The following is a 13,512-nucleotide window of genomic DNA, read 5'->3' as shown; positions in this document are numbered from 1 at the left end:
CTTCTAAATTAACCGCCATTCCAAGCAAGCTCTTGAGGAAGGACTCGGCTCAGAGTTGGTGCCCCGAGTCTTTAGTCGGCATATGCAACAGCTTGCGGAGTGAAGGCTTAACAAATCAGCCCAGATTGCTCCGTGGACCTCCTTACTTCCACTTTGGGAACAAGGGGTATCAGGAGACGGAGTGAGAAGGAGACATCCGCGGCCCGAGTACCCTCAAGCTGCTGATGGTTAGTGCTGAATCTGCACTAAGGTAATTATCTGCTCTCCCCAGTTGTTTCACGTGGACATTTGTTTTTGAGAACAATGGATAGCTGCGAGGTGCTTCTGAAATAGTGACAATAAAGCTTAACATTTAACAGTGTGTTCTAATTCTCCTTATATTATGTGGTGTGGTTTAAGATTTCCACCACAGCACATTGAACACTTTTCAATTGACAATCCAGAGCAGTGGTTCTTAAACTGGGTTCGATCGAACCCTAGGGGTTCGGTGAGTCGGCCTCAGGGGTTCGGTGGAGCCTCCGCTGCGGAGGTCAAGCCACACCCGACTCATCGTGTACATAAAAACTTCTCCCCATCGGCATATTATGGATACGGCAACAGCAGAAGTCAAACTGATTTGCAGGTGTGTAAATTGTTGTGAGTTCATGCACTGTTTTGGTTTTGTTCTTTGAACAAGGTGATGTTCATGCACGGTTCATTTTGTGCACCAGTAAAAAAATCATATAACTTTGTCTTGAATTTGAAAAAAAACACAATTTTTTTTTTCACTAAAGAAGGGTTCGGTGAATGCGCATATGAAACTGGTGGGGTTCGGTACCTCAAACAAGGTTAAGAACCACTGATCTAGAGTCATTTTCCCCCGAGCCTGCACCAGGCTTTTTGTGGCCTTAAAAAAGATTTTTTTTTTTTCGTGGCCCTATCTCCGTCTTTAATGTTACTCGTGTAACAGGCTCAGGCTAGTGACTATTGTATTACAGAAGAGGTTCCCAATTACGTCGTTCGCGAGCTACCGGTCGATCGCGGAGGGTGTGTCAGTCGATCGCCAGCCAGGCATTGAAATAATAGTCCTAAAAATTAGCTTTCAGTCACTTTCTTGACATTGTGAGATGACGCTGGCTGCTGTGAGTACAGTGTTAACAAAAAAAATGACCGGCAGGAAGACGAGAAACACTTTTTTTGACATGGCGTCAATTTACAATGTAAAAAGTCATGAAAATAAAGAAAACACATTGAATGAGAAGGTGTGTCCAAACTTTTGGTCTCTACTAACCTGACTCTCACCAGAGCCTTGTAGTTCGCTGAGCTCAACACAAGGGTATGGGCTCAAGGGCATTGCAAACTCCTTCCAGATAGCAAAAAATAATGAACCAATCGAGATCGCCGGGCGAGATTTCATAGATGTGACGTAGCGCCGAAGTGACTGTTTGATTCAAACAACAATGGCCGTGTTACGGCGGGGGGGTCGCAGCTTACTGCAGGATTCGCTCCCGTGGGATGCAAACGGACCACTCCGGACAAGACTTGCAGGTAGGAACATGATTTATTTTTGAAAATCAAAGAAGTACAAAAACAGAAAATGTACTCGTACTCGAAGCTAAAGCTACCACTTAGCATAGACTAAAAGCAAGCCATACTCACGTAACAGGTGCATGAAGCAAACAAAGAAGCCAGGTCGACTGACCGGCAAAGGCAGGCTTAAATAATGCCTCTGATTAGTGCCCGGGGAACAGGTGAGCGTCCCGAACACCAATCAGAGCCAGGTGAAAATAATAAGCAACCATGGTAACTAAAACAAACTCAAGGGTGCACAAAACAGGAACTGAGGGAGTCCAAAACTAACCGAAAATACCAAAACATGATCCGAGCCACGGATCATGACAGGCGGCACGGAGCGAGGAGTCGTGTGCTGACATTGATTCTGCTATTGCAACTGTTTTGCGACATCGATCGAATATTAATTATTTAAAAGATGAACAGAGAACGGTTTTGAAGGCAATCATTGGTGGCAAGGATGTTTTGGCTCTTCTTCCGACGAGTTTGGATTTCCCAGCGTCGCTTTTATCAACGTCACGGGTTGATTTCGATGTGAGTGGTTGAAGTTGCACGTCATTCAAGATAACGGACCAGTGGTTTATCCAATCACATACAATGATTTTTTTTACAATGCCCCGCCTTCTGAAATACATCTCCTATAGAGAACTCCCAGATCAATGTGTGGAGCTCAGCGAACGACAACGATCTAGCGAAAGTCAGGTTAGACCTCTACTGTATATTTACAAAAATATAATAAATATAATCAATATATATATCCATCCATTTTCTACTGCTTGTCCCTTTTTGGGGTCGTGGCGGGTCGCTGGAGCCTATATATATATATATATATATATATATATATATATATATATATATATATATATATATATATATATATTTATATATATACATATATATAATATATATATATATATATATATATATATATATATATATATATATATATATATATATATATATGAAGATGAGGTAGATCTTCCATGGATGAGGTAGATTTACCATGAATTGATTAACGTGGACCCCAACTTAAACAAGTTGAAAAACTAGTATTTGGGTGTTACCATTTAGTGGTCAATTGTACGGAATATGTACTGTACTATACAATCTACTAATAAAAGTTTCAATCAATCAATCAATCAGTCACCTCGACTTGGTCATTTGAAAAGTAGCTCGTCTGCTGAAAAAGTGTGGGCACCCCTGTATTACAGTAATTCCTGGTCACAGTTTATGACTTAAAGGTGACTATGTAGGTGTCATTTTATGTCTAGAACAGGGGTAGGGAACCTATGGCTCTAGAGCCAGATGTGGCTCTTTTGATGACTGCATCTGGCTCTCAGATAAATCTTAGCTGAAATGTGCTTAACATGATAAGTAATGAATAATTACTCTGGTAATTACAGTGTTAAAAATAACCACGTATCAACCAGACTACAAAGCCATCAGCAAAACCATGCAGCACCAGAAGTCGCATTAATGGTAAGAAGTATTTTATTTATTATTGGTTATCTTCAGAATAACAATGTTATTAAAAAGAATAAGAGACTTATCATACTCTAAACATGTTGGTCTTTCTTAAAAATGCATGTATTTAGTTGTATTCAGCGTTAAAAAATATTATATGGCTCTCACGGAACTACATTTTAAAATATTTGGCTTTCATGGCTCTCTCAGCCAAAAAGGTTCCCGACCCCTGGTCTAGAAGGCTCTCATAAAAGTTAAAAAAACGTACTTAGAAAACAGGTTTTGTATGCTTTAGCTGTGAAATCATTCTATTCGTAATTATTAATTCCTACATAGCGAATTTCAATTTACCACGGCCAGGTCTGCAACCAATTAACAGCGATGAACGAGGGTTTCCTGTATTACGCTTGGTGACCAGAGGTACATTTGGCTTAGGGATGTAACGATAAAATGGTAATAATGACAACTGCGGTAAAACTCCCGACGTGAGTGCTACCGTTTTAAATCAAAATCACCGAACCATTGTGACTGATAACTGCTCTTTGACAAACTCACGGACAGACTGGCGCCAGCTCGCTAGCTTAAAGCTGACATGAAAACAACAAACTTTAACGTATTTGCTTAATAAGAAAAACATACCCCAATCTAAAATTGTTTACACGCATTGCTGTCTGAGCAACTAAGCTTCAATGGTGCATATTGAAACTACAAGCTATTCTCTCTAAGGCCCTGTCTACACTAAGCCGGATAACTCCTTAAAGGAATAATTATTCAGCCTAAGCCCCGTTTCAGCTACACTAAACCATCGTTTAAGGTTCCTTTTTTTGGATAATTTTTCACACGGGTAAGTGCGCCGTATATTTCTTGAATCTCCTGCTCTATGGACTCATCGATCGTTTACAAAGTGAGTTCGGAGAAGAAATGACGCTAGAAAGACCGCGCCCCACACATGAAGTGACGTCAGAAAGAACGCGCCATAGCCAGCTTCATAACAAGCGATATCGTAACTCGGAGGTAACCAGTGAAAAGATGGAGGCGAGTCATCCAGACATGCCCGTGTTTCTCCTTCTTCTACATGTACACATGAATACCTTAAGAGAAAGAAACGCCCGATTGCTGCTATTTGGGATACAACACATCTCAGACGGCAACATAGCAATGTTGAGCGACGGTTTTGAATAAGCCCTGGAAACGAGTGTGTTGTGCTGGAGGAACGGCAAGAGAACTTTCAAATGTCCAGGTCAGCTGTGATTCTACTTAGCGAAAAACTTTTTCCATTTGTCGAAGAGGAGACAACAAGAATGCGGGCTCCCGTGGAAGAGGGAGTACTACGGAAAACAGCGAATGCATTTGGACTGGCAAAGAAGACTATCAGTTATTGTCCGCCATGTATGTCGAGCGATTACTCAATGTCAAGTTTTGTACTCCATAACTATTGTGAAGCCATGAAGTGGTTGCGGCTGTCAAGTACGACCGCCATCTTTAGCCTTCAAGCACAGTGTCCTGACCAGATATCTAGATCCCTAGATTGATTGTTGTAAAATGATCTTTATCACATTGTTTACTTTCACACGTCCATTAAAGATGCGATTCATGTATGATGGCTCAGGTGTGATTCACTACAATAGTCTAACAGCTGCTGATGGCGAGGAAAGCAAGGTTTACGGTTAAAAGAAATGTGGCAATAGGCTACATTGAAACACGGGGTACGAATGCACTTCCAGGTCAGAGGTGACTATAACGCGTGCATTTTTTTTCGTGCATGCCTACTAGGTCGGAGGGGGTAGGGGGTGTTAAACAGTGGCGTTGTGTGTGCGTCTGGACAAGGATAAGGTTAGGTGGGATATAGCCTTGATAACCTTAGTGTAGAAGGGGCCTTAGAACAGAGTGATTGTTCTTTACTCACAGTAAAATGAGGTGGAACTGTTTTATGGTGCGCCATAAAAATGTCACTCATATCTTGCTTTTGAGTATATTTTTATGGAATAAAAATAATTTTGATCAGTATTTGGGAAGAAGTAGGACAAACCAGCGGTAAAATGTATCATTTTTAACCAACTATTGGATCAAGGAGCGCTAAATTGCGCAACCCAATAGTTGGGTTGGGAATAACCCAACATTGTAGTGAGCATAACTCAGCTTTTGTGTTAAATAAATTGAACCCAAATTGTTGGGTTATGAATTAACCAACATTGAGTGAGCATAACTCAACTTTTGGCTTAAATAATTCAACCCAATAGTTTGGTTGGGAATAACCCAACATTAAGTTATCATAACTCAACTTTTTGGTTAAATAATTATACGCAAAAGTTGGGTTGAAGAAATTCACCCAAAATGTTGAGTTAAAATAACTCAAGTAAGGGGTTTGTCCTTTTCTGAACCAGCAGTTGCGTTAAAATTGGGTAATTTTTCAACCCAACATTTTTTAGTGTATACCGGATACGACCTAATAAGTACGAAAGAGTAAGCAATGATATAGTATTATTTGCTCACAAATGCTACCGAGTGGTTGTTTGAACACACCGCAGCTAGTCCTGGGTTGTCCCACTCCTTAATGCCTCAGTCACACACAATAATCTCACAGGAATGAGGTAAAATTACATTGGTACCTGCTGTAGAAATACACAAGAAATGGGAAATAAACAAATGGTCTAGCGTTCTGTAATGGCGGTTGTGTGTTCAGAAAATGTATTTTAATGATGCCCTAGGGCTGGGCGATATTGCCTTTTTTTAATATCGCGATATTTTAAGGCCATATCGCGATGCACGATATATATCTCGATATTTTGCCTTAGCCTCGAATGAACACTTGATGCATATAATCACAGCAGTATGATGATTCTATGTGTCTACATTAAAACATTCTTCTTCATACTGCATTAATACATGCTACTTTTAAACGTTCATGCAGAGAAGGAAATCACAACAAAAAAAAAATCACTATTTTTTTCATACGGTGTTGATCTGGAAATGTTTGCCTCGGCATTTTGATGGTGTGGGCGTGTGGCACCAAACGGAGATATTGACGTGCGGAGTAAGCCCCCTTCATTGTCTAGCGGGTGACTTTTCAAATGATGCTACATATTAACAGTGCAGCCGAGTGTCCTGGGTTCGCCTATACAGTGTACTTATCTAATAAAATAATAAACGGGAGACATTAGAGCAGGTTCGGTAGCCACCGCTTCATTAATGTCAAGATCACACACCTCCTTCCACAACCACACACACCCTATGTCACAACAACTCTGGAGGGACAAAACTCCTGCTCCTTACCGAACACACTCCGGTAACTTGGGACACCCTGAACTGTTTGTTACAGCAGTAATGCTACTTTTTATAGCAACGCTTTTGCCCCACACTTGACAAATTACGGTTGTCTGTTGGACATCTTCCCACTTGAAGCCAAACCACCGTCAGAAGATGGACCCCTTGCTGGTTTTCTTGGGAATTAATTATTCCTTCATTTGTTACCTTTCTCTCGTATTACCGCTAGCATCACAGCTAACGTTAACCATGCTGCTACCTCTCTGCTCGGGGAGGGCTTATACGTATGTGACGTATGTAGAAGCTGCGCTTGCTGTCTGTGAGAAGGAGAGACAGGAAAGTGCGAGGAGAGCATGTAGTGTAATGCCCGCAGCTAAAAGAAACTGCGTGAGAACGTATACTCAATATCACGATATAGTCATTTTCTATATCGCACAGAGAAAAACCCGCGATATATCGCGTATATCGATATATCGCCCAGCCCTATGATGCCCCCAAACTGTGTTCAACCAATCAGTGTTCGACAGCACAGCCCGTCCTCGAAAAGGTTCCGGGAAACTTCCAATAGTCCCACCAAGCTGGCAGGAACTCCGAAAGGTTCCTGAAGAACCCAAACCTACCCGGGTAGTTTTTGGTGGAAACTGTGGAGAATGCATATATTTTTAAGTGTTCTTTCTTAATCCATAGTCATGTTTGAATCAGTTAATATTTTTCCATGTGAACACTTTGTTGTTTTTTTTTATCTTATGTCCACTAGTAAACTCTTTGTTTCACCTTGAAGGCGCCGTACTGTCCGCGTAGGCGTAAAACATACTCCCTTTCTGTGGAGAAGGCCTTATTCCGTTTGGAACAACGGCTGTATTTCTTTCTAGGCGAGATGTGCTGTTTTCACGCTACATAGGCTGACTCTTTTTATTTGGATTTAGACCGTTTCTTGCTGCTGCTATTGTCGTGTTGTAAGGGCTGGTCTCCTAAAGCTTTAGTAAAACTTGGCCAAGTACTATTCTATCTCGGTGATCCTTCTTACTCAACATATATGTCATTCAAAAGAACTTGGGATTGACCAGTGTGTTTTATTCCCTGAGAGAAAGACTGGTTGCATGCAACAAAACACAGGGGGAACTTTATTTACCCAGGGAAAGTTCCGGTAAAAGTTCCTGCGGTGGAAAAAGGCCTGATGTTATTTAACACTATATCCTTGGGTAAATGTTCGGCAAGACTACAAACTTAAATAGTACGGGCGTTTAAGAAATACGACTGCAAATCATTCGAAGTGATGCTAAATTATACACTGCCTATGCTGCTAAACCAAACTATTGCAATTTCAAATAACAAGTTGACTCCCCCCTGAATAAAAGTTTAACAGAAAAGTTGCAATTGTATCCATTAGGTCATTCAGTCCATCAAATTAGAACGAGCTAAATGTCTCTCAAAAATTCCTGCCTTTTGCCAAAAGCAGATACTGTACCTGTATAGTCCTCAAGAAGAAAGGAGGTTTTCATTAGTTGCATTGGACCCAGGTTTCCATAGCAACGACTCTTCTGATCTTGCTAAAAGTGTGGAGGAGTTTCCGCTTGTAAACATGTCACACCTTAGTGCGGGGGTCTGCAACCCTGTGGCTCGAGAGCCGCCTCCGGCTCTTTAGCGCCGTCCTAGTGGCTCCCTGGAGCTTTTTCAAAGATGTATGAAAATAGAAAGAGATGGGGGGAAAAAAAATATTTTTGTTTTAATAGGGTTTCTGTCGGAGGACAACCTGACACAAACCTCCCTAATTGTTAGAAATCCGACTATTTATATTAAACATGATTCTCTGATGAGAGTATTTGGCGAGCGCCGTTTTGTCCTACTAAATTTGGTGGTCCTTGAACTCACCGTAGTTTGTTTACATGTATAACTTTCTTCAACGATGCCAGAGAAAGACATGTTTTATGCCACTCCTTCTTTGTCTCATTTTGTCCACCAAACGTTTTATGCTGTGTGTGAATGCACAACGGTGAGCAAGCATATTTGGTCAGTACACGACTGCAAGCTAATCGATGCTAACATGCTATTTAGGCGAGCTGTATGGAGTATTGCATCATTATGCCTCATTTGTAGGTATATTTGAGCTCATTTAATTTCCTTTACTTATGTCTTCTGTGTATTTAATTTATATTTGCATTTCTCATGACATATTATCCGTATGTAATATTGCCTGCATTTCTGATAGCGGTTTGTGTGCTGTTATAGACCGCAGCAAACGTTATCCAGCTTGCATAGATTGAAATAAATCCATTAGAAGAAGACAGCCTGTCGTTTCCTTTAACTTGGACACACACAAGTCATACATGAACAACGAGATTTTGTTTGAGCTTTGTCCAGCAGCATAGAAACTGCATTGATGTGCAGGTTGACAATAGTTTACATTTTAGCATTTTAGCATTGTCAGGAAGATTGCGATAAGAGGAACGTGGTGGTGGGAACAGTCAGATGTCTGATGGGTGTTACGTTGATGTTGCAGCAATGCAATGTCCAGAGCACAATTATTGAGGTGGTGAAGAGTGAGGTAATAAGATGGTCCCGGGCAGCAAAGGGGCAGGCTGTTCATTTAGCAGTCTCAGCCTGGGGATACAGACTGTGAGACATTCTGGTGGTCCTGGCGCGAATCAATCTATACATCCTTCCAGAGGGTAGCAGGTTGAAGAGGCCATGTTCTGGGTGGTATCTGTCCTTCAGGATGTTGTGTACTCGCTTTAGGCAGCGAGTTGTGTACATGGCACTCATCTCTGGGAGTATCGTCCTTGTAATTTTCCCCGCCGCTTTAACCACTCGCTGGAGGGCCTGTTGGTTCGCTTTAGTGCAGCTAGCAAACCACACTAAAAATCCGTAAGTGAGGACACTGCTGATGGCACAGTTGTAAAAGTTGACCATTGATTTCTGCGGAATGTTTGCGCATTTTAGTTTCCTCAAAAAAAAAGACGTTGTTGGGCCTTTCCAACTGTAGAAGCAGTGTTAATGTCCCAGCATAGATCTTCTGTGATGTTCACCCCTCAGAATTTGAAATGCTTGACCATTTCTACGAGACTGTTATTAATTAAAAGTTGCTGTTCATCGATGCCAATGTATTCAGTTATAAACATTCATTCACTTTCTTCTTTCCTTCATGGATCTAAACTTTACCGCTGCCGGTATTGTTTTTCTATATTTTTATTGTAATAGTTTCGGAATGTGTTTGTTCTATTTTTGTCCAAAGTAAGACAAAGAAAATAATCTGAAGTTGTCTTTTTTTTTTAGTTTCAATGCCATTATTTTAATAGTCCGGCCCGCATGTGCACATATTTTCCCTCTGCGGCCCCTGAGCTAAAATGAGTTTGACACCCCTGACCTAGGAGGTAAAGTGTTACGTCCTGCATTGGAAAATATTTAAAAAAATATTTTGACATTTTTCACAACATTGCCAAAATAATATTTTCTTTGTTTTACTTGTGTCGGGCTACCACAAGTAAATGAATGTAGTGGAAACACTGCTATGTGATAAAATGTTGTTTTCATTTAGCCGCTCAGTTTTAATAGGGCATGCAGCAAAACAGATAACAACTCCTTAATAATTGTAATAAGAAAGTTATAAAAGTTCAAATCGTCACTTTTCCGAAGTTGCCATCGGTTAGCTAGCAATCATATCTGACTTTTTTTGTGTCTTACCTCCTTATAGACTACGCATGGCCCCTTGTGAGGCTGAGATCACTCTTTCCGGCCATGACAGAATCAAAAGTGCAGTGCGCAATAACTGGCAAGGACACAAAATACGAAGAACAAACCGTATCTTTGTAGGCGGTCTACCACAACAGTACTCCGCCAATCAGGTATGACATGAAAATTATTGCTTCGTTTGCTGTTGCTATTCTGTTTTTGTTGACGTTGTGGTTGTTATTGCTGTTGTTGTTGTTGTTGTCTGTCTGATCCCCCGTTTATCCCTGCAATCTCCCCCTCTGTCTTCTTTTTTCTCCTCTTTCTATCAGTGACGTACCGTGAGGTTCATGGCTGGTGAGGCACTGACTTCATCACAGTCAGATTTACAAACATATGAACCCTAAAGAGTATCGTATTCACCATTTGATTGGCAGCAGTTAACGGGTTATGTTTAAAAGCTCTTACCAGCATTCTTCCCTGCTTGGCACTCAGCATCAAGGGTTGGAATTGGGGGTTAAATCACCAAAAATGATTCCCGGGCGCGGCGCCGCTGCTGGCTACTGCTCCCCTCACTTCCCAGGGGGTGATCAAGGGGATGGGTCAAATGCAGAGGGCAAATTTCACCACACCTAGTGTGTGTGACAATCATTGGTACTTTAACTTAACTTTACACATACAAACTGTAGCACACAAAAAAGCACATTTAATAAAAAAAAACGTTATTATGGTCTTACCTTTACTTATAAATGAAGTCCATGCGCCGCTCCTTCTAAACAAAAGCATCGATAACTTGTTTATAGAAGTCTTCCTTATCTTTTTTCAGTTTTAAAAGTCTCTCTGTCTCGATGGAGATCTTCCTTTAATTATTACCTCCTGCTTTGATTGAAAGTCCAGTTTAGAAAACTGTTCTGCCCTCACTATATGTGTTGAGGTTATACAGCTTGGCAGACAGCAACCAATCCAGGACGTACTAATAAAGTTCCAAAGCAGATGAATCCATTTAGGCTCTTTATTGTTGTTGATCTTGCTTTGTCTTGCACTGGACTTTTTTTTTTTTTTTTGGAAAACTGAAATACACACAATGACAATGTATAAGCTATATGATTCAATCAACACACTGAAATGCAATACACAATATGTAAACATCAGCTCCACACAAATACACAGCACCACCATCAAACAAACACTGCTGAGTGTTGAAACTATTTATATGGTGGAAATACACGACCGGCAGCCATTTTAAGTCTTCAAACATCCATTAAATTAGTGCACAAAAGTAGTTTTTCAATACACATCTTACTATCAAATTTAGCCACTTTCCACCTTCAAATTGAGCCACATAAGCAAGTTAAACAGTTTACTTACAGACTTATCTTGTCCAAGGCTTATAAAAGGTAACACAACTTGTCTACTTCTTATTGTCTCATGAACTGAACTAACATCGTAAACGGGAAGTGCCCAAACTGATGACGCGCAGCATTTTCCCATCGCCACAAGGTGTCAGTAATAGTCCACAATCAAACGGGCATAACAAAAACTGTTTGATTTTAGATATGTAATCCTCCATGTTAAAAATCCAGGCAAGAGGAAAAAATAAACGATCGCTAACTGTTGCTGCTTGTTGTCACTTGTTCTGCAGCCAAGTAGTCGCAAGAATGATCGCTTGGATCACTAGCGCCCTCTACCACCAGGAGGCGGGATTACTGCGAGCCTCACCCAGTGCGTCTTTGCAGCAGTTTTATGATTGCTCAGCACAAGAAATACGTTACACACATACAGTTGTTGACAAAATACACTGTACATTATATACCTCAGCTAACTAAACTATGGAAATGTATAATATAATTCATATAGCAATATGATCTCACTGCACAGCAGGCCAGCAGTTAACCGAGTCATTGCGCAATCCATGGTGAGGCTCAACTGGCTGGTGACTCACCGCAAGTCTCTTCTCAGTATTTGAACAGCAAATGTGAAAATTCAGCGATTTTGAATAAAAATAATCTAAAACTGGTAAAGTTAAATGGAAAATAACTTTATAATATAATCACTGGATACAAAACAATTTAATTTTTTTTTTTTCTTTTTACATTTTTTTTTTTTTCCATGATGGCACGTGAGGCCCCGCCTCACCTGCCTCCCCTGACTGCACGTCACTGCTTTATATCCCCTCCTGCTCCAGTCCGGCTGTGCCATACATTAATATAAATACAAATAAGGCAATAACAGGACAAAAAAAAAAAAAAAGATTGTTTCTTTTCGAGAAAGGGTCCGTAAGACATACTTATAGATCAGTGAAGTAAGTCTTGAGGTAATTGCAAACAGCAAAATGGTCTGAGTGGCTACATGTATGGCAGTTCTGGTAAAAATGATTGCAGGTATGCATAATTGAGAATTATCACAGTTATTGTAATGTCACGTATCCCATCACGTCACAAAGAATACATTGTAACGTACTGTAGCTTTTTGTTTTTTTACTGCTTATGAGAGTACATTGATGGTAAAAACACTTGACAACAAATAATTGTGTTTTCCTCTTAGAGTAAACAACCTTTCCACAACTTTACTGGCTGCATTGAAATGATTGAATTTAATGAAGTCAGGAGTTTTCACACGTCGGATGCCATTGCTAGCGGCAACACAGAACCATGCAGGTAAGGAAGTATATTTTTAATTTGGTCACTTTTAATAATCAACTACAAACACCTTAACTTTTGTTTTCATGTGTATGAATTTTTGTTAGCTTTGTTAGTTTGATCTTGCTGCTTTGCTTGATAAATTGTAATTAATTATTCATTGTCCGTTTGTATCCATTTAGTATGCATATTTTTAATTTTTGTTAATTGAATATATCATTGGTGACAAATGTTTGACTCCTTTATTGAACAACAGTCATGTGAAAAACAGGAGTTGGAACTTAATTTCTGATTCTGAACAATTGAAATAAAATAAAGACAAAGTAACCAACCAAAGAGGTCACTGAGCACTGTCTTCGTCCTTCTCCTCCTCCTGCGCGAAACCACTGAAGTCATTTTCTTTAGCGCGCTGTGGTCCGTAATTTCGGGGCCCATTTCTGTTTCCGTGCGGTGACTTGTTTCCTTTTTTGAGATCCGGGTTGATTGTCTTGGGCTTTGGGGCTGCGTGATATGCATTTTGTTGTTTCTTCTCCGTGATGAGTGTGAGTTTATCACGCGGTAAATGGCTATATGTGTTTCATTCGTCCACTTTGACCTCTTTGGCAATTTCATTGGTCTGATTTAAATTTATTGAATTTATTGGCGGCATGTGACGCTCGTAAACCAGGAAAAATCCAGAAATTGGCCACAGCATTGTACAAAGTACAGGGTTCAAAGCGTGAGAAATAAGTAGTCGCTTATAGTCCAGAAATTACAGTACTCTAAAATATGGATGTAACGATGAACGGTTATAATGATTACCGCTGTAAAACTCCAGGCGTTAGTATTACCTTTTTAAATTAAAATGATTGAAAAACAGTGATTGATAACTGCACTTTGATAAACTCACAGACAGACTGACGCCAGCTTGCGAGCTTAAATGCTGACA

The 13,512-nt window shown here is 40.3% G+C and overlaps 1 protein-coding gene across 1 annotated transcript in view; it reads left to right on the top strand.

Moving 5' to 3' along the window:
• Positions 1-13,512, top strand: part of eys (eyes shut homolog) — a 683,137-nt gene that overhangs the window by 446,550 nt on the left and 223,075 nt on the right. Inside the window, exons 36-37 of the mRNA XM_061958758.1 lie at positions 9,971-10,121; positions 12,490-12,602. Of these exons, the coding sequence (XP_061814742.1) occupies positions 9,971-10,121; positions 12,490-12,602 (264 nt within the window). The remainder of the gene's footprint in view (positions 1-9,970; positions 10,122-12,489; positions 12,603-13,512) is intronic.

The sequence above is a fragment of the Nerophis lumbriciformis genome, linkage group LG02, assembly GCF_033978685.3.
Source record: "Nerophis lumbriciformis linkage group LG02, RoL_Nlum_v2.1, whole genome shotgun sequence".
Lineage (NCBI taxonomy): Eukaryota > Metazoa > Chordata > Actinopteri > Syngnathiformes > Syngnathidae > Nerophis > Nerophis lumbriciformis.
Note: the sequence above shows the minus strand (reverse complement) of the source record. Positions and strands in the feature narration are given on the sequence as shown.